At 43.1% G+C, this 23,619-nt stretch overlaps 1 protein-coding gene across 1 annotated transcript; it reads right to left on the minus strand.

Moving 5' to 3' along the window:
* Positions 1-1,233: 1,233 nt before the first annotated feature.
* Positions 1,234-18,794, minus strand: loxl1 (lysyl oxidase-like 1). Its single transcript, XM_029497898.1, has 7 exons — positions 17,275-18,794; positions 12,320-12,428; positions 11,114-11,251; positions 5,493-5,649; positions 5,154-5,249; positions 4,648-4,763; positions 1,234-3,468 (listed from the first exon to the last, which is right to left on the minus strand). Exons 1-7 carry the CDS (start codon positions 18,374-18,376, stop codon positions 3,462-3,464), a joined length of 1,725 nt encoding a protein of 574 aa, XP_029353758.1. The 5' UTR covers positions 18,377-18,794; the 3' UTR covers positions 1,234-3,461.
* Positions 18,795-23,619: the final 4,825 nt, after the last annotated feature.

The raw sequence follows: 23,619 nt of genomic DNA on the forward strand, positions 1-23,619 counted from the left end.
AGCATGTCAGCACGCACTGTGCCACTTTCACAAAACACTGGGCCGTTGGAACTGGGCTGTTTTCATGTGAGCAGCCTGAACAAACAGCCCATACCAAGAGGAAGTCCCTTCATAGGGGTCAGGGTTTTGTTAGGATGGACCAAATATGAGAGTGAGAACTGCCTATGAAAGCAGCCAGATAATGGATTCTCATTCCTCTGGTGGACAGGAAATACTTCTACTCAGAATGCCTATTTGTTTTCCAAATCAAAACGTGCTTCACCGAGTTGCCATTTTATCAGACACAGGTTAGAAGAGACTGCAAGTAAAAAAAAAGAAAAAAAAGAAGAGAGAATCTTTATGAACCTCTTTTCTCCATTGCTCCAGCCCAAAACCAGCGTTAGAGACTGTTTTTATACTACCGAGGCCAAACTGTGAAAGAGTTAAACTGTCAGCTGCTTGTTTTTTGAATGAAAAGTACAATTTTCTCTTGACGAACTGTTGGATAGCAGCTGAAAACTTGAGCCCTGCCTTCTCTCTGATTGAGGGGGTGCAGTATCTTTCTGTCTTTTCCAGCAAGTGCTGTGTCCTCTGTGTGTGTGTGTGTGTGTGTCTCCTCTTCTCCACTACTCTTCTCTTTCATTCCTCACATCTTCCTCCTACAAGTTCATGTAAGTAGACTATTTCTGTACAGCTTGCAATTTTTGTTCACACTTGGTCGCTTTTCAGTTAAAAGTATCTTCATGTTATCTTGACTTTCAGCCATCAAAGTGTGACGAAGCTTGTCAGCGCAGCAAAAGTACTAATCATTAGACAACACTTCCATTTCAACACATCGCTTCAACATTGCCAATTTTCTTGTGTGAGTCGGCGTGCTGTCTCGATGTAAGAGATATGCAGCTGCATTAGAGGACTGAAAACAGCAAAAATAATAATGCAATGGCCTCCTTATGTATAAAACAAAGAGTATTACATTTAATGCACCACATTGAGATTTAATAACATAATACACTCCTCTCACTGAGGCGGCGTCGTGTTCCATGTAATTACTCTTCGTGCATTGTGTGTTTGCTTCCAGACGTCAGGGAGAGTAAACTTGTGGAAATGGATTGTCGAGAGTCAACAACAGCATGGAAACCAGTGTGACTGATTCATGTATGCAGAGTGCTGCTGCCGCCACGCAGTTGTTCATTCAATGTTTGGTGTTTCTAAGCAGCTTATATGCAGCGTGTTTTTTTTTTTTTCTGTGTTTGTAAAGGTCAGATTTGCATCTCTGTCTGAATCGTCTATGACAAAATCACATGCAGAACCTGGAAAACGCCTTAATGCATTAAACATATTACACCTAATCTTTCACGAGGGGGGATGATATCAGTAATTTGTCACACCTGTCATAAGGTGTTTCCTTTGGATCAACTGATGCTTAGTCTGTGTAAACCTGGAAATACGGTTTCATACGCAGCACTGGGAAAAGAGTGCTGCCGAGCATTCTCATTCAATTCTCAGTAAGCAGCAGATGTGTAAATGTATTTATTGTATATGACATTTTGACAGGTGTTCACTGTTAGAGAAATACAAATTTCATCAGCACATGTCAAAGACGCTGTATAACTGTCACCTACTCTTGGGCTGCCGATCCACTGAGTGTCAGAGCGTCACATGTTGATGCATCCGTCTCAGTGAGTGTACAGTATCATCACGAGCAACCGGAGTAAACTGCTTTTTAGACCAAATTAGACGACTATTTACAGTACAACATGTACAACAAGATGAAAATGGATGTGAAAGACCTGCAGGTGTTACTGCAAGTTGGATACCAGGCCTGGATCCATCCCACGTGATTTAAGCAAATTTAACAACATAGATGGCACGCTGTTAACCATAATTATAATTAAGCTTTTCACCGAATCACATTCTTGCAACATGAAATAATGAATCCTGATGACACAATAGAAGAGCGCCAGTCATTCACTTAGCTGCGCTGTAAACAGATGCAACACCTGACCCCATGTTTTATTTACACAACATGATTCCTGTCACAAAAGTTCTGTACATGTAATACTGAATCTCAAGCGTCGCCAATTCCAGCAGGACTGAATTCTTTAGGATTTAACGTCTGCAATCTTCATTTCATCGTCAGTGACAGTCTCAGATCATGTGCTGTTTGACGCATGCAGCGGATTTGAGGGTTTCAGCTGTGTGTTGATACAGAGCGGAAGGAGGCTACAGTCAACCATTACAGGCGTTTCCAATGGCAACCAAACACGTAACAGGAAACAACAGCTCACTCAGTTGGAGAGGTAGGTAGAGAGATGACTTTTTGGCACTCTGCATATATTTATAATACTACAGTATGTTTGTGTTCTTATCCAACAACACATACTATTTGAATCATTAAGATTACCGAGAAAATATATAGATTCATTAAATTTCACAAATTACAGTAACAGGTCCAAAAGGATAAAGTACAGTAACAACAAAATATCCTCCATCATTAAAGTCATGCATCAGTGGAATATTTGTATATACATTCTTCAAAAGGTAAAGATGACCTATGTGCCATCTGACCAGTGTTGGTAGTTGAAGAAAAGACCCCGCGACAGCAAACGTTTATCTCTCATACTGCGATCCTTGTTTTTTAGACAGCAGCCTTTTCTGCCAGTTAATCTTCCTGTTCCTGTTTTACTGAAATAAGAAAGGACAAATGGTGACCCGACGTGCATTTCCAAGGATTTGGAGGAGTACAGCATCAAGTGCTGACAGTCAGTCTCAGCGATGACTGATTTGATTGAGCTGACAAGATAAAATAGGACCTGCTGTCCTCCTTTGGCTGTTAACATGACATTAAACAGACTGTGCCAAGAGAATCACAGTGTCCCAGCTTGACCCACTGCGGGGCAGTGTGGGGGGGCATTATGGTTCTTCTGAGTCACTGAGCATCTCCGTCTGCCGCCACTTGGGAAGTCTTTGTCCCATAATTTTGTTCGTTGGATTCTCTGCTGAACCCTGACTTGGCTGAAGCGGCTCATTTCAGCACCGCTACCATTTCATGCTTTATTCATAATTCAAGCCTTGTCACTCAGTGTGTATGTGTGTGTGTGTGTGTGTGTGTGTGTGGGGGGGGGGGGGGTAGATATTAGTGTGCAGATACAGTAAACACTTTTAGCATGTAACAAAAACCAAACTGATAGCACTGCGATATGAGAAATTTAACTGTTTGGGAAGTATTATGAGATCGTTTTCAGGGATCTGAACTGTTGGTTCATTATTGGGTTATCAGCATGCAATATGCATTTTGCAGCATTACGTGTGTGTGCCCACTTTAAACTCCCACATTCTTATCAGTGCCAGTGGAGCCCTTGCTTGCTACGGGTCCAGGATATCAAAACAGAAAAGTAGAGACAAACAACATCAACAATGAACCAACAACAAATGGATTCCATTCACATTTCCCTCCAGTATGGCAGCCTTCCAGTGCCTGATCAAGACCTGGAAAATAAACAGACAGCAAATAACGCATTTGTTAGGAAAACTGTACGCAGCTGATGCAATAAGAGACGCATCCCATATGGCCACGAAGCGCTGATTAAGCTTAAATGTAAATGGTTGCTAATTAACCACCTTTTCCCTAAAAGTATAAAAAAGACAGCGAACAAATCTATCTTAAAATGATGTTTACATTTTTTCATTTGATTTCAAGTATCTTTAGACTATCTTATAGAGGCAGTAATTCCAAAACAAAACAAAAAGAAAGAAAAAGAATAAAAATTTGAATGAAAAGTGCAACTAGATAATATGAAAAAGTGTTAAACCCCACTCAGGATAAAGCTGAATACCAAAACAGAATATCACAAAATAAATGGATAACCAGCTCTCTGCTGCTGTGAGGGTTCAATTCAACATTCAAAATAGGCAGTCACACGTTTCAGGTGTTTTTATGGGTGTATTGGAGTTTTAATTTTTTTTTGTTATTATGAAGCTGCAATTTGACCGAAGATTAAACGTTTTTCTTTTCATAAAGAGCACAATTCACTGTTTGCCCAGTTCGATCATTCTTCGCGACAGAACACAGAATCTCTGTTTCATTATATCAGCAATAGCATGCAAACAGCGACGAAATCAGATCTTAGTAAAGCCCTGAGTGTCAAGCAAGATGTACGATGTGATGTGTTGGTTCCTTTAGCGTCAAAGGAAATCATAATGGTGTGTAAATAACGGCGTGGATTTAAACATTAAATCCAGCTTCCTGAATATACTGAGCTTTGCTTTGATGATAATATTCTTAACTGTACCAATGAAACTCAGAGAGTCAAACTGGAGTCCCTGACACCTCCTTATAGCTCCATGGAAAAGCCACCACGTCTCCCTTTGAGCGCGAAATATGAACATTTCAGTGGCAATTCATTTTAAATGGAAAACACGAGTCATTAAATTATCAAACATTTCATCCAGGACGCCATTTACTTAACTTACTGAGCTTCTTCATAAACGTGTGTGACGTAGTCACCTTTTCAAGTGTGTTACTGTCACTCAAAGGAGGGAAATGACACAAACCCTATTTGCCGTCTGCTTCTCAGTGTCATTCCACAATAGATATCTTAATGGTAAAAAAAAAAAAAAAAGCTGATATATAATGAACAAACAGACGGTATGTTTTCTTTTACTTACTGTGCTATTTTGCAGTTGGTTGTTCTAACAAACCGTCCTGTATAGTGAATGTTACACCGGACCACATTGTTGGTAAAGTCTGACTCCAGCACCAAGAATTTGGGATTAACCTGGAGCTGCAGGCAGAAAACAGAAGGCAAATTACAATTCATCTTATTCCCTAGTTTCAACACGCTTGCTTAGGAAAAAAAAAAATCTATAATTGGTGTAAATAACATTGAACAAATATAGATTTTCTCTGTGTGAACTGTAGACCTACCTCTGGCGGCCACATTGACCGAATAAAGTATGCATGAAAAGCAGACAATGTGATGGATGGGAAACCTGTGCCACTGAGCCGTGAAGCGCTGCAGCTTCAGAAAGTCTGGACGACTAGTTACCAACAAAACTTCCAAACTTTATAACCCGGATCAATCTATTTTTGTAGCCTAGGCCCGAGACGTGACCCCGTACTGCCCAAGAAACTTGCCCCGTCTGAGCTCACCAGCTCCTCAGTCAACTCTTACCTTTAGAATGTAGTTTCCAGGTTTGATGTCGGTGATATCGATCCACTGGCAGTCGATATCCGCATTGTATGTATCATAGCAGCCTGGACTCAGACCCTGAGGAAAGAAGGAGAGAGAAGGGGGCGACACTCATGAAGAATACCGATCTGAGTAAAAAACAATAGGAATTTTAAATAAGTACTCGAGAAATCTAAAATCAAGCTGCAGCTGCCGTAGTGCAGTGGATAGATATCGGCCTTGCGGTTGATGGGTGCGGTTGTGTAAAATGTATTGTTAGTCTCTGCTACGATGAACATCCATCGCTACGGATTACGCTGATGTTTCCGTCTGCTGCGTTACCTGAGTGTGAGCGGTGCAGGCGTAGCGCTTCAGGTGACCAAAGTCACAGGTGGTGTCCTCCAGACAGAAGCTCGCCTTGTGACCCTCAGCCACTTTCCGGCCAGTGCTGACCTCCAGCAAATCATAATGGCTGAACTCATCCATACTGTGGTAGTGCCTGTCAGAACAAGCAAAGAGCTGCAGCTGAAGATAAAAACCAAACTATCAAAGTTTAAACAGATCTCAACTGAAACGTAATGCATGTCAAGATACCCACTGATGAAGATGTCTCCATGGGGTTTTTAATATAACACACAGAAACAGCATGAGTGACTTAAGGAGTAAACTGCGTCATTCTTGTTATTTCATAGAAACCATTAGCACCATTAACACCATGTGAGCAGCCGCCTTACAAGATAACAACCCAAATAAACAAACGACTGCACTCACCAGTCATTGATTTTGGTGCAAAACAGATTCCTCCTTGGATCTGGGTCTGATTTAGCTCAAACATGGAGCTGCCTGATGTTTCTTCTAGCTCGAACTGTTTTTGATATGCACTGTTCTTTTTAAGTCATGCCTGGAGAACAACTTTCATTTCAGCTTCTACAAGTTTAAGTGTACTTTTCATAGAAACGGTCACATTCATTAACTGTGAATTCAACTTGTTGACCTCGTTTGTTAACATTTTTGTAAGTGATGTTGCACCTTGACTGATCACATTATTTCACATGGAAGGACAATGGATGGTAATTAATGGAAACAATAAAGTATTGCTGTAGCACGACATTAACACCCTAATGATGTATGAATGATGTTGTTAATTAGCTCGTATCAGTCGCCAACATCAGAGGTGCGTTTGTGTGTGTGTGTGTGTGTGTGTGCATACTTGTAGTTATGTTTGAGCGGGCATTCACATATTTGTGTGTGAGCGTGTGTAACTTTTTTGTGTGTGTGATTACATTAGTGTATTTGTGCACACTGCTTTGAGTGTGTTTGTGTGTGTTTGCACAGCTTTAGCAGCTTAGGAAAGCCTGGATGCACCTGAGCACTGATCATCACAACTGAACCGTAATATGAGCTGAGCGAGTCCGTCAGCGAGCTGGTCCTTTTGACATCATCTGCAATATTAACCGCATCGTGACTTGCAGCTCTCTCTGATGCCAGCGTGACCTGAGTGCTGTTTTTTTTTCTAACTGGTACATGATAACAAGTGTATTTGCACTAAGTATGGTGACAGACATTATAATGATGAATTTATGCACGGCAGCAGTGACTGAATTATTGAAACACATAAAATTATTGTAAAAATGCCCTGCAGTCCCATTCATCTCTTTTTTTTTTTTTGTTCTCCCTCACCCAAATGATTGAATGTTGCTATGCAGCTTGTTTAATTTTTCATTTATTTCATGAAAAGATGCATCTAATGAACGTGAAAATACTCCGCATGCAAATTCAAAGCTGTTTTTCACCGAGATTTTGGTTTCTGTGTGCTCTAATGTGAGCAGTGCGATGTGTACGGTAAGGCAGATGTTCTCTGTCATACGAACACAGCCAGTGATGAGCTATGCTGTGTGGTCGAGTGGTATAAAAGTGAGCTGACGGCAGAGGACACACAATAACACGCACACACAACGCTCCTCAACGGTGCTGATACTTTAGGTGTGTGATACAGGCACAAATTTCATGGGATCAAGCGACTGTGCAGCTCTGCTGAATATGAAGCATGGCTGGTCAGGTCTCTGGCCACGACATCATCTGTCAAAGGCACGACAAATGCACATAGCCAGCAGTGAGAATCTGGCCTCTATATTTCAGATAGCACCGTTGGTACAGAATGAAGGATTTTCTATGTACACATCTTTGAAAAGGTCATCAACAATAAATCCAACTATTATGAAGTTCAGAGAGGTGTCACGCTAACACTGGTCACTTTGTAGAGTGTTTTTGTTGTGGCTTTGTGTTGCATGCTAACAAAATGCCCAGTCACCAAATTCCTTAATCAGGGACACATGAACAAATTTTTTTAGACATTATACATACATCATCTCAAATGCATATTAATATCATAATGTTTTTTCCAACAGGAAACCCGATTAAAATGAGCCAATGCAAGATTCAAATATGGCTTCAAGCTGAAATTGTGAAGGAATCTCTCTCCATTATTCCCTGACTCTTGAATGACTCTACACAGTATACTTCAGCGGTGTTGACTTTTGCCGTTATAGAAAGTGAGGTAAGCACTGGAGCTCTCACAGTCAGACAAACTCGGACTATATAAACATTGCCCTTTCACCTTACCTCATGGCCCATGTTTCAACATAGCAACAGCTTTTACTGGAACACTCATTAAAGGTCGAAAGAAGACTTGGAAGGAAAAGAGGGTACTTTCCACAGATGGAGAAGTGACCATTCAAGGACTCGTTCTTTCCACAGGAGGGGGCGACCAATTAAGGCTTATTCTCAGGTAGAACTGTTTCTGCTGCTATCTGGCTCTTTCTTTTTTTGTGAGCATGGGCAGACATTACTCTGTGTGTTTTTTTATAGGCTCGTTTTATGAGGCAAGCGAATTATGCAACACTCACATGTATGCGCACGCATGCATTCAAATATGCGTTTGAATCAAGACGGGAAATGGAGCGCCCGGAATTTTGAAGCACGGTCTTTGTTTGTGTTCCCGAATCTGGCGTTCATTTCAGAGGCAATCTTGAGGTGATTATCTACAGTATATATATGTGTGTGTGAAGTAGACAGGAAGAGTAAAGAGAGGCAGAGAAAAAAGATTGAGAGTGGGAGGAGCTGGACTACGAGGTGCCTGGAAAGGTCCCCAGCCTTCTTAGATTCCTGGATCCCCTCGCTGACTACGTCAACGACAGAGAATGTAGTGTTGGAAGAACATATGACGTTTTTTTTTTTTAACAAGAATAGCTCGTGATTGTAATGTACAAAACATTCCCGGTTGTTGTCGTAGTCGTGACTCATTTTCCACTTGTGTTGCAGCAAACAAGACTTTAAAGGTTGTAAAGCACAGACGACCACAGTAGGTTCTTTGAGAGCTATCCGGCGGTGGCCTGACATTTGTCTTCCGTGATGTGCAGACGGGATATGGAGACATATGTCAAAGCACCTGCACAAACAGCAGCAATGATCTTTGACCACAAAGGTCACATAGTTTTCTGAAGCTGACTGAGATGAATAACGCACAGGCTGCAGAACTTTTTCACTAACTTCTGTGCATTCACATTTTGGCTCTGTCATTATTGATTGTCGGTGTTTCTACTTCGTTTGTTTGAAAAAAAGGGACGTAATGCGTTTGGGGGCTTGTTCGGGACGGGGTCACAAAGACTTATGAAAGGATCCTTAGGCATTTCTTCTGGCCAGGACTCCAGTCTGATGTGGTTAGCCACTATTGTTCATGTCATGTGTGTTGAGTAACTGGCGAACCAAACCCAGAGGTTCCCCCCTTGCTGCTTTCTGGCCCGTACCAAAAATAAAAAGTTTAAGAAAACTAATCAAACACTTTTAATAACTTCCCCTTGCTTCCCACGCGGATGGGTACAAAACAAATAAGTTCTACATGGAATTCTGTGTACTCATTTGGGTGAAGAAAAACACACAAATTCCAACATTTTTACAGCCTGTGATACTCAGGAGGATGCTGTTCCGTTTCTTTGCTGTAATGCTCAAGCGAGGAAATCGGAGTGAATGTAATGAAAAGCAAAACTGTCAACGGCACAGTTTATTTGAAAAAATGTAGGGCAGGAAAGTTTATTGTGAGAATCTGGGCTAGAGATTTTCTTCCCCTAACCCTTTCGTTGTAACCAAACACTGTGTCCCAGTAACCTACAACCATGTCCTCATACTTTAGCAGCTGTGTGATCTGGTGTCACGGATTGACGGGGGAAAAATGGATTGATTTGTCATTCTGATCACACAGCCAGTGGAATGATTGCCTTGGCTTTCTGCCCCCTGGGAACCACTGTGTAAATGCAGACTGATGTCAGACAGCAACAACACTGCCAATCTCCTAACGGCCAGTCAACATTCTTCAAAGATGAGGCTAGCGGAGCAGAGCCTGGCACAGGCGTCAGTGGGCGGGCTCGCTTATATTGAGATAAGAGCCGGTCTACATGGAATATAACGTCATAAAACAACGGCGATATCCTCAGAATCACCTCATCAGCAGCACTCCGCAGAGATCCGGTCCGAGCCACAACTGCCTCACTAAACCAACTCAAATCTATTCACGGTGGAAGACACAATGAGAGAACCGCTCTCTGAATTGCTCAAACACACACAGCTAAATACTATCATTTTTCATGTGATTTGAATTTAGAGTGCATTGTCCTGTTGCTCTATTTCACGCTGGGTTGGCTCTTAAATGAACTCTATGGGTTTGACCCCTCCTCCAACCCCCCCAGCACCACCGCTCTCCTCTTTAGAGAAGCAAAATGAAAAACAATCTGTGCCCACTCAACAGAAACTGAGCCTTTTCCAGCACTGTAACCCCCACGGGGCATAATATGGGGCTCATGACTGGGTGAATTCACCTTCAGTCAGATGGCATCGAAATGCGCCCCATCAACCTGCCAGATATGAACTCAGAGCTTTGTGCCTTCCAACACAGGGTGCACTACTACTGTACGGACCAACAGCACTACAACGAAAACCTTTTAAATTCCTCCCCAAGCCACGCTTTAAACTGTGTGAAATACTCTGCTATGATTAATATAATACACACAACATGGTTTCAAAACATAAAAAAGGAAAGAAAAGGAAAACTGGGACTGCTGCATATCTTTTTTTATCTTCTAACTCGTTTGTTACCCGCCTAACACGGCTGCTTGCACGAGGTTGGTGAAAAGGGAATCATGATGGTTATTGGTGGAAACATTGGAGAAACTCGGCCTCAGTCCGACTCAGAACACAAAGAAAAGTCTGTGGTGCACCTGACCAGTTGAGTTAGCATCTTTTATTTGTACTCTCTGTACTCAGAAGGTGTTTGGTTTTATCTCGCCTATCTCTGTCCATGTAAGTTGATGGAATTGGTTGCTTGTGGAAGATGACGTATGAACTGAGGCTCTCTGGATCTGTTTTTATGAGACTGCCATCAGTTTACTGCAATTTCAAGGTGGAGATTCACAGTCAAGGTGTTCACTGTGTGTTCAGAATATGTCTAATGTGATAAAACCACAGAACTCAGAATCAGTGAAGTTAATGATTTTTCAGTGGAAGGGGGTCTGCCTGCACCCTTTTACAAACCAGCTTTATCCAAGCTAGTTTTCTTCTTCTGGTATTCACCTAGATGCAGTGAGGCCACTTAAGGTTATTAGGCTGGTTCGTGTCTGACACCCGCTGATGAGAGGTAGCAGCTCCTGTATTGTACAAAGTCGTTTCGAACTAGGGTTGTTCACCACATGAGAAAATAAACACAATCTGTGTCAATAATTGTCTGCGGTATTAACTGAATGTGCAGTCCTTGCACGAACGTGATGACATTATAAATACATGTGTAAGACTGAAGTGGGATTGTTTTGAAAGTCTTTGCAGATGAGCTCCTTGGTTACCACAGCAGCCAATTCTGTTGTGACTAAAGCGTGACAAGCTGATTGAGTAAAATCTGTTTCGTATTAAGCACTTACTGATGACAGCTATGCCACTCCCAGGTATGACGTGGCCTGTTAGGCATGAAGTCGGCGGTGCCCTTGTTCTTCACCCTCTGTGGGAATCGCAGCAGGACGCGAACATCGTAGTCAGTGGTCTCCGGACCGTAGGCCGAGCTGAATGTTGGACACATGCAAACAAAAAACAGTCAGGGGGGAAACGGCTCAACTGGCTTCAAAAACAATGTCGGCGTGTCTGTTTCTCATAACTAAGACAAGGAGAAAAGAACAGGACTGTGAAGGCTTGGAGGCAGGAAAACAGCCACTAAATAATTCATTCTACAGATTACAACCATCTCTCAAAAAAATACACTTTCAACATGGGGGTGGGGGGGACACTATGTTGTACAATACACTTTTTTTGTGTGAAAAAGGAGGGACAACCTTGAGTTCATAGTACCACTGAAGATCTAAGCCATTCGTCTTGTGGCTGTTGTTGACACTGGAGTCTATGGCAAATTACAACAGCCCATCTGTCGGTGATTGCTGCAAACTCAGACAGGATATGAAAGGGCTTTGAGGGATGGCTGTGCTTGTGATGGGGAGAGGGCAAATAGAGCAGCCATGGGGACAGCACACTTCATTCTTCACACTTCAGCACCATCATTTCAATAGTTTCCTTAGTGCACTGACAGTCGAAGGGTCCAGGTCTACAGCTCAAGGGATGCAATTCGCCAGCACAGAGAGATGAAACTCACGGCAGCCGGTATCCCTGACGGTGACGGGCATTCAGCCGTCGGTCAACTCTTTTCATCATATCTTTCAGATTTTATTGCACAGAATGGGTTTAATTCGGAAGGTGACATTAGAAATACGGATGGTTCACTCATTGGTTAATGCTACCCAAAGGTGAAGAAGCTGGTAAAAAATTGTATTCATAAAGGAATTTACAATTTGTTGATGTGGATTTATAACTTAATTCGTCAGGAGGCCACAGAAAAAGGGGAACGAAATGAACTGTTTCCAATTTCATGAAGTTAAACATCTTTGGAACGAACCAATCACTGAGTCACAAAAGACTCTTAAGATGTAACAGAAAGAATGGAAATAAGAACATGTAACATGAAAACAAACCCAATAGGGCCAAGAACATTTCTGATACTGCAACAACAGAATGGGGTCACTGAAAAAGTAAAGACGTTTATGAATTAATAACTCGTAACGGACATCCAGAATTGAGTTTACCTTGACAGGCATTTTTCCTCTGCAGCACAGCGGAGAGAGTACATGTGGGCTCTCTGGATGTACGTGGAGGCTTGGACATAATTGGGATCGGGAACCAGGTCAGGCAAACCTGAAATGATAAGATGCACTGCTCACCTTCTATTGTCAACGTATAGCGTGCTCGAAAATCGCACAATAGTTCAAGTATTTCTAGCGGTTGCAGTTTCATGATTTTATTGAGGAAGTATCAACTTTTAAGGCCGTGGTGACTAATAATTAATCATGTGCTCGGTTTGGTTTGACTTGTTCAGGGATAGAAAGGGGTCCAACAGTTTTAACATTAGACTGTCTTTGTCTTTGCGGTTACAATAATAAGAACATGGTTACGTTAGTGGAACAGTAACGAATAATACAAACAACTTAAACTGATTCTGTGTTTTGTTGACCCATAAATCTCCCCGACCTAACATGGACCTACATCACCACACTTTTCCCTTTGCTCCTGTCATCATCACTGCGGCGGCTGGATGTCTCCTCACAACGGAACAAAACATATGGGTCATAATAAGCTGCTGCACAAACAACCTACAGGCTTGTTTTTTACAGGAAGACGGTCTCATGTGGCGACGCTGGTGGAGGATACGATAGGCAACGATGCACACGCTTAAAAATTGAATCCATTGGCCACTAATGACCGGGAATTCCAGTTTATCATCATGGTTTCCTAACAGGACACTTTTACTCACATGGCTCTCAGAGAGAACAAGGGTTACATTCGTTAAATTCAAATACATGTTGCACAATTTTCTTGTTTCTCATGCAACACAACCACATATAAAGTGCATCCAGTGTCAGTTTAAACTCCCTGCTTTCAACAATGACATGGGATCCAATCAGTTTTTATAATTATCAGCCACTTTCATGTGGTGGCCGCATGAAATATTACCATGTTAAATGCATCCGGCTAATGAAGAAGACATGAAGAAAGGCAAAGGTGCACAGAGTTAGAGCTAGACAGAGACACAGAGAGGGAGAACACGCACGCAGGGGCGAAGCAACAGTGATCTCACAGCAGTCCTGTATTTAAAGTGGGCTGCTGTCCAAATCTGTCAAACAACCTGAGGAGCAAGTAAAAAGGAAAAGCAGGCCCGACTCTTCAGAGTCTATATGTCGTTGTGTCCTGTTCCCAATGAAGTCCGTGCCAGCAAGAGTCTCTGACGTGGCTTATCACCCCTTTGTGTGAAGCCCACAAAGGTCGGACACACTTTAATGTGAGACTGTTCAAACAAGTCAAAGTCAGGCCACCTGACCTCTGAGGCTGGAAAAATTAATAAAATCAAAAATGAGTAATCTTGATGTCTTGTTGTGGCATTTGTTCAGCAAGGAAAAGAAGATAATTGGAAAATGATTAAATGATGTCAGTTTTTTGATTTTGGTCTGGCTACACGAGGGGACTTTGGTCATAAGCTGTTTATGGAAACCAGATTGGAAGTTTCCTATTTTATATTTGCCTGGTTTAACAACCATCTGAGGCTCTACTCCCCAACTGCAAGTTTAAATAAGGCCATTGCCTTTGTGGGCACGAAGTAAACATCCCATCTGACAGCCCCCTCTGAGGCAGACTTATAGAACAAGGGGTAGCATCATGGGGCAGACCATGTAAACAGCGTAAGACCGGTGTGAAATGCAGCAGTTTTCCAACAGCACTCTCAAGTCTGTTTTTTTCTCCTCATCCTAGCGCGGCTTTGTTCTCTGCCCTCTAATCTTTTGAAATGTGAAATTGGGTCTCTTTCAGGGGGATAAAATGTATTGAGAAACCAAAGCTGATCAGCTCTCGACAGCATGTGACAAAGCCACACATTACTGTCTAAGTGGGGCACGGAAAGAAGAAACTGGATCTTGCCAGCCTTTTATATCATCTAATATGGCATAATAAAAGACTCAAGGGCTCCCTCTCTAGATACTCCTGCTTTAAGCCACAGGCCGTTTAGCTATAGACGACCGTCAGATTTGAATACTCAGAACTCATCGAGGTCATTTTACAATAATATAAAAAAAAAAATCAAAAATCAAAAATCAAAAATCACAACAGCATCGATGAAGAAGACTCTTCTTTCAAAGCTTCCTTCGTCAGACTGTATATATCCCCTACTTTAAAAATGAAAAAGAATCTGATCCATCTTTTGATTCAGCCTCTTTACTTTTGGTGGCTGGGTGAAATTATTACAGATTAATTTCAGAGAGCAAAAGTTCCTCTCTTAATTTGAAGATGCCATGGTGAAACTAATGAGAGGAATAACTGTGGCACTGCCTTGCAGCTGCCTTGATGAATTAATATACCAATTACAGTTCAATTATTCCAACCGATCACTGCTGGTGGCTTTGTCAGGGAATATGAGCGTAAGGAAGAGTGAGATAAAATGACAATGTGCTGCAAAGGGCATAGTTGGGACAATCTGCAGACTTTTTAAACCAATCTTTGCCATGACACTTCATTAAATACTATTTATTACTCACAAAACCACTGAATCACTGCAGCTTTCAAAAGCAGAAAGCTCTCTCATAGACAGAGTAACATCACCGAGGCTGCACAACCCAGTCAGATCTTCTCAGAAGCAACTCGGTGAGAGCACAGCTAACAGAATAAAATGCCCTTGAATTTGTTACAGTGTCATTGTTCTTTGTTAGTTTGCATAGTCATACAAAGCAGGGGTTTCTCAGGGACACACCTTCAGTGTAAGCAGTTCTGTGCTCCATTAATTTGCAACCAATTAGTTTTGAAAGGAACGTTATGCCAAACCGGAATATTTTTTCAGTTACATAAAATGTAAATTTGAACCAGTTAGCAATATTTGTCATAAAAGTCCTAAAAATGTAAGAGTGTTTAATTTGTTTTCTGTCAGCATGTCCAGTCTTACACTTCAGCATCATCAAGGAAACTATTGCATGACATGACAAAAGTCTGGAGTGACTTCAGTGAAAAAAAAAAAAAAAAAACACAATCTGTCCTTGGTCTTGATCAAAGTGTGTTCTTTGGCTAAACTTAACCACAGAAGGTGAGTCAGGATGAAAACCTGGTGTCACTGAGTGCACTTTGTACACGCCTGCAAATCTGGTGTAACAGATAGATGTAGCATTTAATCCCCCCAAAAAGAAAGAAATCCAGCCATTGATTTCAATGCAAGCAGAGAGGATCTTCGTCTGCTGTCCAGCGGACATGACCTGAGGTCTTTGGCTCCTTGATGCCGACTGTAGGACAGAGCGCGCTGAGAGCATCTATTTGCTTAACACTTTGAACACGCAGCACATCCAGTGCAGTGTAAACTGATAAATGACCTTAAACCTAATCACTGCAGTTACGATGCTGATAATGCTCGCCAGCTCGTTCACTGATGCTAATCTCATACTGTCATCTTTTTTCTATCCTTTATTTGGCCACAAACGGAATAGACTGAAATTATCTCAATTACTTCTCAAGAGGGCCTCTGGACTGAGACAAATGTTTTATATTTAAATGTGTTTTCTCCTCGGATAGGAACACTGGATTTATAAATCGGTGTATATAGTAAAACTTCCTTTTTAAGTCAGTTTTAAACTTGCGGCTCACAATACTTATTGCAAAGCAAATACGAAACAACTGCCCTGCGATGAAGTAATGCAATAAAAATGTCAGCTTCTCCCAATGGCTGAATCTTTATCACAATGATTACTGAGAGCACGAAGCCCTCTGCACATATGTTGGCTTTTTGTGCTGGAGAAATGTCTTCCAGCTCAAGGGTGTGTAATGACTGATAGCACACTGGAGAGACTGCTGCACAGTAAGGTAGATTACTGGGTGAAACAGAAGGTAAATCTGCATTATTAAGTGTCTGAGAATTTCGTTGGACATCCTCTCAGTTCAGACCAGACACAGCCTCTGGTGGCCGGTGCGATGCGGAAAAACTTCCACTTGTTAGCAAAGCCATTGACCGATACATTTAGGAGGAACCTCTCCTCTTTTAATCAACTGCAGAGTTATACACACAATTAAATACATAATTTCCATGAATACTAAGCGCTAATAGAGTCAAGAGAAGTGACTGCTGTTTTAGAAACTTTTTTTTTTTTTTTTTAAGAAAATGAGGGCACTCTTCGTGTACATGTTTGACTTTTCAGCCCCCCACTGATTAACCGCCAAAATATTTTTTTGATTTCCTGTAGCTGAAGCAATGGACCCCATGTGTTACTGGGACTTTCCACACTCTCCTTTCCCTCAAGAGATTGTAAGGAACTGTATCCCCCCTTGTTTCCCCTCTCCTGTCCTCCAGCCCAGAAGGCAGCCACTGCCCCATGTCACAAGCCCACCCTCCTACCCCCACCCCACCGGTGATGAGGTCACCATTACCAAACTCCAGTCTACTCACGGACCAGTTGCCTCTCTCGCAGCACAGCACTCCCCTCACAGAAAACACAGTGGTGCTTGTGTGTGCAGCGCCTGTTCGACACCTGGTTTCAATAACTATTAAAGTGGGAAAAGATGAACCGTGTGTCTGCCTCACATTGTTTGTAAACTGGAAAAGTGACTGAATTTTAAGCAGCTGCTTCAATCTGATGATTTCAGATATCTGACGAGCCTGAAAGAAAGATGTTGGAAAAACATGATTGCGCAGTTGAGAGAGGTGGTGAGTCCTGCACACCCCTGGGTTTTGCATATTTCGAACTCAAATGTCCAGCAATAACAGAGATCACATGGTGAGCTTTTCACTTTCTGCCTCAAAGACACAAATGCCTTGGATGATTGCCTGCATGTGAACTCGCTCCATTTTTCCCCCTGGAAATATGAAATAGTTTTATTTAATCAGCAGCGGTGACAGCGATGGTCACTGTTCTCACGTGTCACAGGTTCTGCTAATATTGGCAAAACATCCTGAACAAAATGGGAAATAAAGGACACATTGTGTTAGCTCACAAGCAACCAAACAAACAGTTTATTGTACCTCTCTGTTCAGGCCGGTACACGCTCCCAACGCTCGTACTGGGGTTCTCCAGGGCAGAGTTCGGAGAATTTCTTCCTGGAAGGACTGGCTGCACGAAAGGAGGTTGGGGTCTTCCAAATGGAGGAAACTGCTCATACTGCGGACTCCTGATAGGCGTTTGCACGCCTGGTCCTGTCCTGTCCACTATCACAGGTGTGGCCTGGTTGGAATCGGGCGCAGCGACGGCGGGAGGATTTTCCTCGTTGTACAGGCTGTGGGTGTATCTGTGGTCCAGACCATCTGCAAATGGTGGCTGTGGAGCACGCGGTGCCAACGCAGGATTAGCCCCGTAGCTGTAAGTCTGGAAGTAGCGGTAACTGTCGTCAGTAAACTCAGAGGGAGAGCCTGGGAGCACGGGGGCCAGACCACCTCCGTACCCCCCCCCAGGGTAAGGACGGCCACCTCCGTACCCTCCACCACCGTAACCTCCACCGAGAACAGGCTGAAAAGGAGGCTCATAGCTCCTGACCGGTCCCTCCACAAAACTGGGGTCATAAGGTACTGGCTGGAAGGGGGGCTGTTGAGGATATTGGGCCTGTGGGAAGGATGGCACATTGTAAGAGGATGAGGAGAAAGTGGAAGACGATGATGACGATGACGACGAAGAGCCTGTGGATGGCCTGAAACGACTGCTAGACGATCCCTGGAACTGACCACCACCTGCACCCCCTGCAGTCTGTCTCCAATTATTAGGCACCTGCCCAAAGCCAAAAGGATGCCTTGTTTGCCCACGGACGGTCTCAGAGGACCCTCTTGATGGAGCCTGCCGGCGGACGTTGCCTCCCTGAGTTCTGCCTGAAGATCGTGGACGAGAGTCTGCCACAACCACCCTGGGAGCTCTGTCCTGGGCTCCTGCTCCAGCTGGGACATATTCAGCTCCACTGTTCATCAGACTAAACACCCGACCATTGTTCTCCCACTGAATCACTTGCCTCCATGGAGTTCCAGCGCTGTCCTGACCCTGGGCCCGTCTCTGGCTCTGCTCCTGAGTCCGTGTGGCAACCTGGGCCTGCCCTGAGCCAAGCAGGAACGGTACCAAACATATCATAACCATATGCAACATACTGGCTCCACAGACAGCACAGCTCACCGCACAGGGGGGAAAAAAAAAACCTCCTGGTCCAGCAGAGGATCAAACTAAAACCACCTGTAGCTCTGTCAATAAAACATGTGTATCTTCTTCCCACAGGTACAGCTCTGGTGTGACTGTTGAGACAGATGAAGGGTGGCGAAGTAAGCCTGTGGGTGAGTGCATCTGCAGATCTTCAGTGCCAGCAGATGATGTTGAACGTGCATCCAGGAGCAATCAGATGCAGGAGTGTGAAAGTGGCCTTGAGAAGACCCAGCGGTGGTGTTACCGTCTGTCGGTGTTATGAGGATCCGTCCCAACTTCTCGTCGGTCTGCTGGCTCGCCTGTCAGTAGACTGAGCATTGCTCTCTGCCTTCTGGAAAGAAGTGCCTGTGTGCCGCACAACTGCAAGCTTCTATTTGCCTGATTGCTTACAATGGGCTGTGAAAAAAATCTCAAACTTTTCTTTTTTTTTTTTTTTTTTTTTTTTTTTTTTTTAAACAGAGGTCCCACATGGCCCTAGTGCTAGTGATGTTTCCTGGCCTGTAGCAGCCGGGGCTCCAGAGTCAACATTACCATCTGCAAAGGCATTCACACACACACACTGTACCGACCATCTCACTTTCATTGGCTTGAATTCTTTTCTCGTCTTGTACAAGCACGGAAAGTGATTTGGATCTGGATTTTTCCACAGGTGTTTCAAAGGCTTGTTATGTTCTTACTTTGCCTTTAAACCTTAAACATTTACAATACCCACACACAGATGGGAAACTACCTACATAGAACAACTGATGCAATCTACACAATGCACGGCTGTTTCTTTTCAACTATTGCCTTTTGTATTTTAGCACGTAAAGCAGTCATGTGTTTGCACCATTAGCAAATAATCAGTATGCTGCCAGGTAACACGCATGAAATAATCTCATATTCTCACACAGTTCTGTGTTTATGTGGTGGATATGTTGGGAAATGTGTTCTGTACACCCCACCCTAAAAAATATCAAACTGAGGTCAATTAGGTAAGCGTTCAAAGGCCTCCTCCCACTGAAAGCACACGCACAAACACACAGCACCACCTCTCTCCACCCCTCTTTCCCCTCGCTGCTTGTAGTACACTGAATGCACAAAAGGCACGCATGCCGTGCTCCCCAGCAAGACAACACTGCGTGTGTTGTTGTCTGTGAATACTATCAAAGCACTGTTGCACTCTCAAACCCTCATTTGCACAAACGTTCTGAGAGACGAGTCATTAGTAAACACAATTCAGTGGGGGGTGGGGGGGGGGTTGAAACAGCTAGGTTGGTTCGCTTTGATAAAGTGCATTCAGGCAGAATTGGGTTTCACCCTGTTATCAAAGTCAGCACTTTGGAAGGTGTTTTCATTGGAAGGGCTCGCAACGTGCCACGGACAAGGCAGGGTGACGGTGCAAACTGGGCGGCAGCGGTCAATATTCACAATGTCTCTGTGAAACAGCAACTCGTGACAAAATAATAAACTGAGTGAGCAAATGAAGAACAAAGTGAAGTTTGGACCGACTCTTTCCTCAGCAATGAGAATGTAGTGAATTCTCAATGTGTACGAACTCGTACATCTCTGCAGTGGCTCACTGAAACATCCATGACTTAAGATCAATCAGCACATTATCTTGGTCTCCTGTTTAATTTATATTTTTTCTATAACAATCTATCAAAATGTTACATCCCAGAAACAGAACTAACATTTGTGGAAAATTTGAGTTCATGCAACTGCTGCTGCGCATGATCATTTTTAGATCACCGTAAGAATTTCTGAACGCTCAACGAGAACTTGTGGTTGATATGCAGTATTAACAGTCCTCCAGCACGAACATCTCTTCTATTGTCAAGTGACAAGCTGATTTATTTAATCTTGTTTTTCATTTTATTGATTTATTTATCGTGGAAATCTTTCTGTGATCCTGATGGTGGGGGCTTATTTCAAAGTGACAATGTGGAGAAATTCCTTGTGGAAGGACAGTGTTGAATTCTTCTGAGGTTACACTGTCCCACTTTGGTACTTTTTAAAGTCACTAGTTTTCTTCATTCTGTACTCCTTGCATTTGTCTTGCATGCCCTTAGACTTTTCTATGGTTATGTCAGGCTTGAGGACTTTCTTTCTTAATTACAGATTGATCCCAGGAGATTTCTCCTCTGAGACAGAAATGGCGGACCAACAGAGAGCCTCCGAATGCCATAAACATTCTGTCACTGAAACATTCCACAGAAATTAGACGAAGTTGTGAGGCAAGGTTGGTTGTTTTTGTGTGACTGCTGTGTGTGCCTCTGTCTGCTGGAAACACCGTGTACCCTGTGAAGTGCGCTGAAAGGACGCATTGATCTGAGTGACTATGCAGCACAGGAGGGAAAGCCCAGGGAGAACGCATCCTTTTGAGCGCAACCTTTAGCTGCGCAGGATCAGAGCCAAGCATGCTGTTCTGTGCTTGACTCATCCTGAGACTCGCTCACTTACGTGATGCTACAACTTATTTGTTTTGGCTGATTAGAAAACAGCTACTGCAGTAACTGATGTTGCTGGATCATTGCGGGCACATCTTGCATCCCACAGAGGGAAAGTCATATTTGCTGCAGAGTTCTGATTTCGCCTTGAGGTGAAAAATTGGACTAAACATTGTAGCCTTGATGATCAAACTGTGAGAGGCTTTGACTTGGTAAATGTTTTTTTAACGCTCGGCTTTCGCCTGTCGAAAGGGAAGAGCTTTTTAATTTCATGTTTTAGAAAAGTGGTTATGCAGTGCAGATTTCTTGCTAATTTTGACAGTTGACAACACAAAATCACATGAACTAAGGAGATGCCATAATTTTATTTATTATTAATTTTTGAAGTTGACAGATGTTGCAATGGTGGTTTTGCAATAGGCTTATTTTGGTTCGTTGGTACAAAATAAAAAAAAATAAAACAGAAAAGCTCTCTGCTGTCGTAAAACATCTTGATTTATAATATACCCTGAATTTGTCTTAAAATGGAACAGAGCAGCTTCAGGTCAGCAACCATGTTGTTAGAAATGAGTTTTCCGTGACGGCTACATTTGTGTACTCAACGCCAGATATGACGATAAACCTCTTCCTGAAGTCGGTTAAGAATCCGACACATTCAGCATTTTGTTGTCCTAAAGCTTTCCTTCCCATCTGTAATCTGCTGGAAAAAAAACATTAAAAGATTGCTGTGCCTGCGTTTTCCGTGGAACATTTCCAGCTATTTTTCAAATGATTTTTAGGTCACGGCATCTTTTTTTTTTTTTTTTTTTAATTATTATGAAAGCTGAATGTTGAGGCTGCTGTGTATTTTATGTTTAGGCGCCTCAATTTGATCTGTAATCTGGGTGTTTAAATAGGTCAGCTGTAATGTTCAGCTCAACACTCAAACACATGAGACGTGCATTTGTCAACCTGTAGATTCCTAAAAATATATCATCAGCAGCATCACAGTCCCCCATCTTTGCTCAACACTGTCTCTGATATCAAGTCATTACTTCTGTTCACAAGCCTAACTTTCACTCCTCCGTGACAGAGCTACAGCAGCCGAGGTTGGAGATTACAAGCACGTTTGGTCATACTGTTGGAGCAGCCAGCCTTTGAAGTACCCACCTGCTTTCCATTAATTTCTTTTTCATTCAAGGAGTGTTATCAGGCACCTGCACTCTGCTCCTGGCTCAGAATCAGATACCAGGACACAGAGACAACAAAAACGCCTTTAATTAATTGGTAAAAAAATCTAAATAAAATGTCCAACTTCTTCTAAAAACAGTTTGACCTCACATAGTGCCGACATACATATATTAGTAAAATGTCATTACACAACATCCAGGCTCATTTCTAAGCCCCGAAACGCACACTGTGACTACATGTAATGAGTAAAGTTCAACATTACAAGTCGCAGTACGTGAAGCCCACAGTTAAGACCACAGATCTTGTACGATACCACCTGCTTCACAGTACACACTGTACATAATATCATTTTGCACGTGCCAGGATGAAAGCCCCTAGTGTTTTATATGCTGTTCTCATGTTTAAGTCAATTAAATTGGGTTTCCATCTCCTTCCCCGTGAAGATGTTACAGCCAAGATTGTCTTGATTGTTCCCAGTGGGATCGTTCTGGATGTAGTAGTGCTGCTCGTGTCATTTTGATTCTTCTGGTAAGCAGCTGCATCGTCATGGAGGAGTAGAAGGAGGTGCGACAATAAATACCGCATTCACGCCTTTGGGTGGCCAAAAACAGCATGCAAAAAAAAAAAAAAAAAGTTTAGTCGCCAGGACGACGCTTCGGGTCAAACAGAGACATACTGGCTGACTCCATCTGTAATTAAGGCACCATATTCAAAAAACCTCCAAAATATTTTGTACTATGGGGATTAGATTATTCAGTCCCTGGATGCCACTGACCTAGATTAAGTGTAGGAAGGTGGTGGTGGTGTTGGGGGGGGGCGGCGCAGGGAGATAACTGCCAAACAGGGCCTGCACATTAGCTTCTCAATGGCTGCCATCCCCACCTGCATTGAGAGTGATGTGACTGATGTTAAACTCTAGTTTAGGGTGGGTGAGATGGCTTGGTGTTTAATTTAGGCTGATGGGGGGGGCATAAACACCCACATGTACCTGGTTCATAATACTGCGGATGGTATGCACCGGAGTCTCCCACCACTTTAATATTCCTGTCGTGCTCCTTCCATAAATAAGCCACATTTGATAAGTTATGAGCGCTTTCACTTCCCCTGTTCCTCTACAAACATCCAGATGGGCCTTTAGGTGGCGGTCTTCTCTCCTCACACGCTGTGACAGAATCCGGGGTGGGGGGAGATTAATCTGCACATCTGATCTGCCTGTTTAAGTGTGAGTTCACGACCTGCGACCCTTATCACAGATGCAAACTTCAGAGGTGTGGGCTAATTTGAGCTCGGATCCCGTGCGACAGCGGCCTTTTGCATACACTGCTCAACCTCGGGGGAAGGACACGGAGGCAACACACAATCCAAATCAGAGATTATAATGCAAACAGCCCTGTGGGGCTCACTAATGACTAAGGTGAGCCTGAGATGCAGCTCTGACTCGGCTTTGGAATATCAATTAGGTCTCTCAGGGACACAGGGATGGAAGGGAGTGACTGGCATAGTAAGTGTCTACTGCTTGTCTGTGAGCACCGCCAGCAAAGGCTCTGCACCACGACGAATGCTGGGAGATACCGAGCGGCGAGGAAAAGAGGG

This window comes from Echeneis naucrates, chromosome 3 (genome assembly GCF_900963305.1).
Source record: "Echeneis naucrates chromosome 3, fEcheNa1.1, whole genome shotgun sequence".
Taxonomy (NCBI): Eukaryota; Metazoa; Chordata; class Actinopteri; order Carangiformes; family Echeneidae; genus Echeneis; species Echeneis naucrates.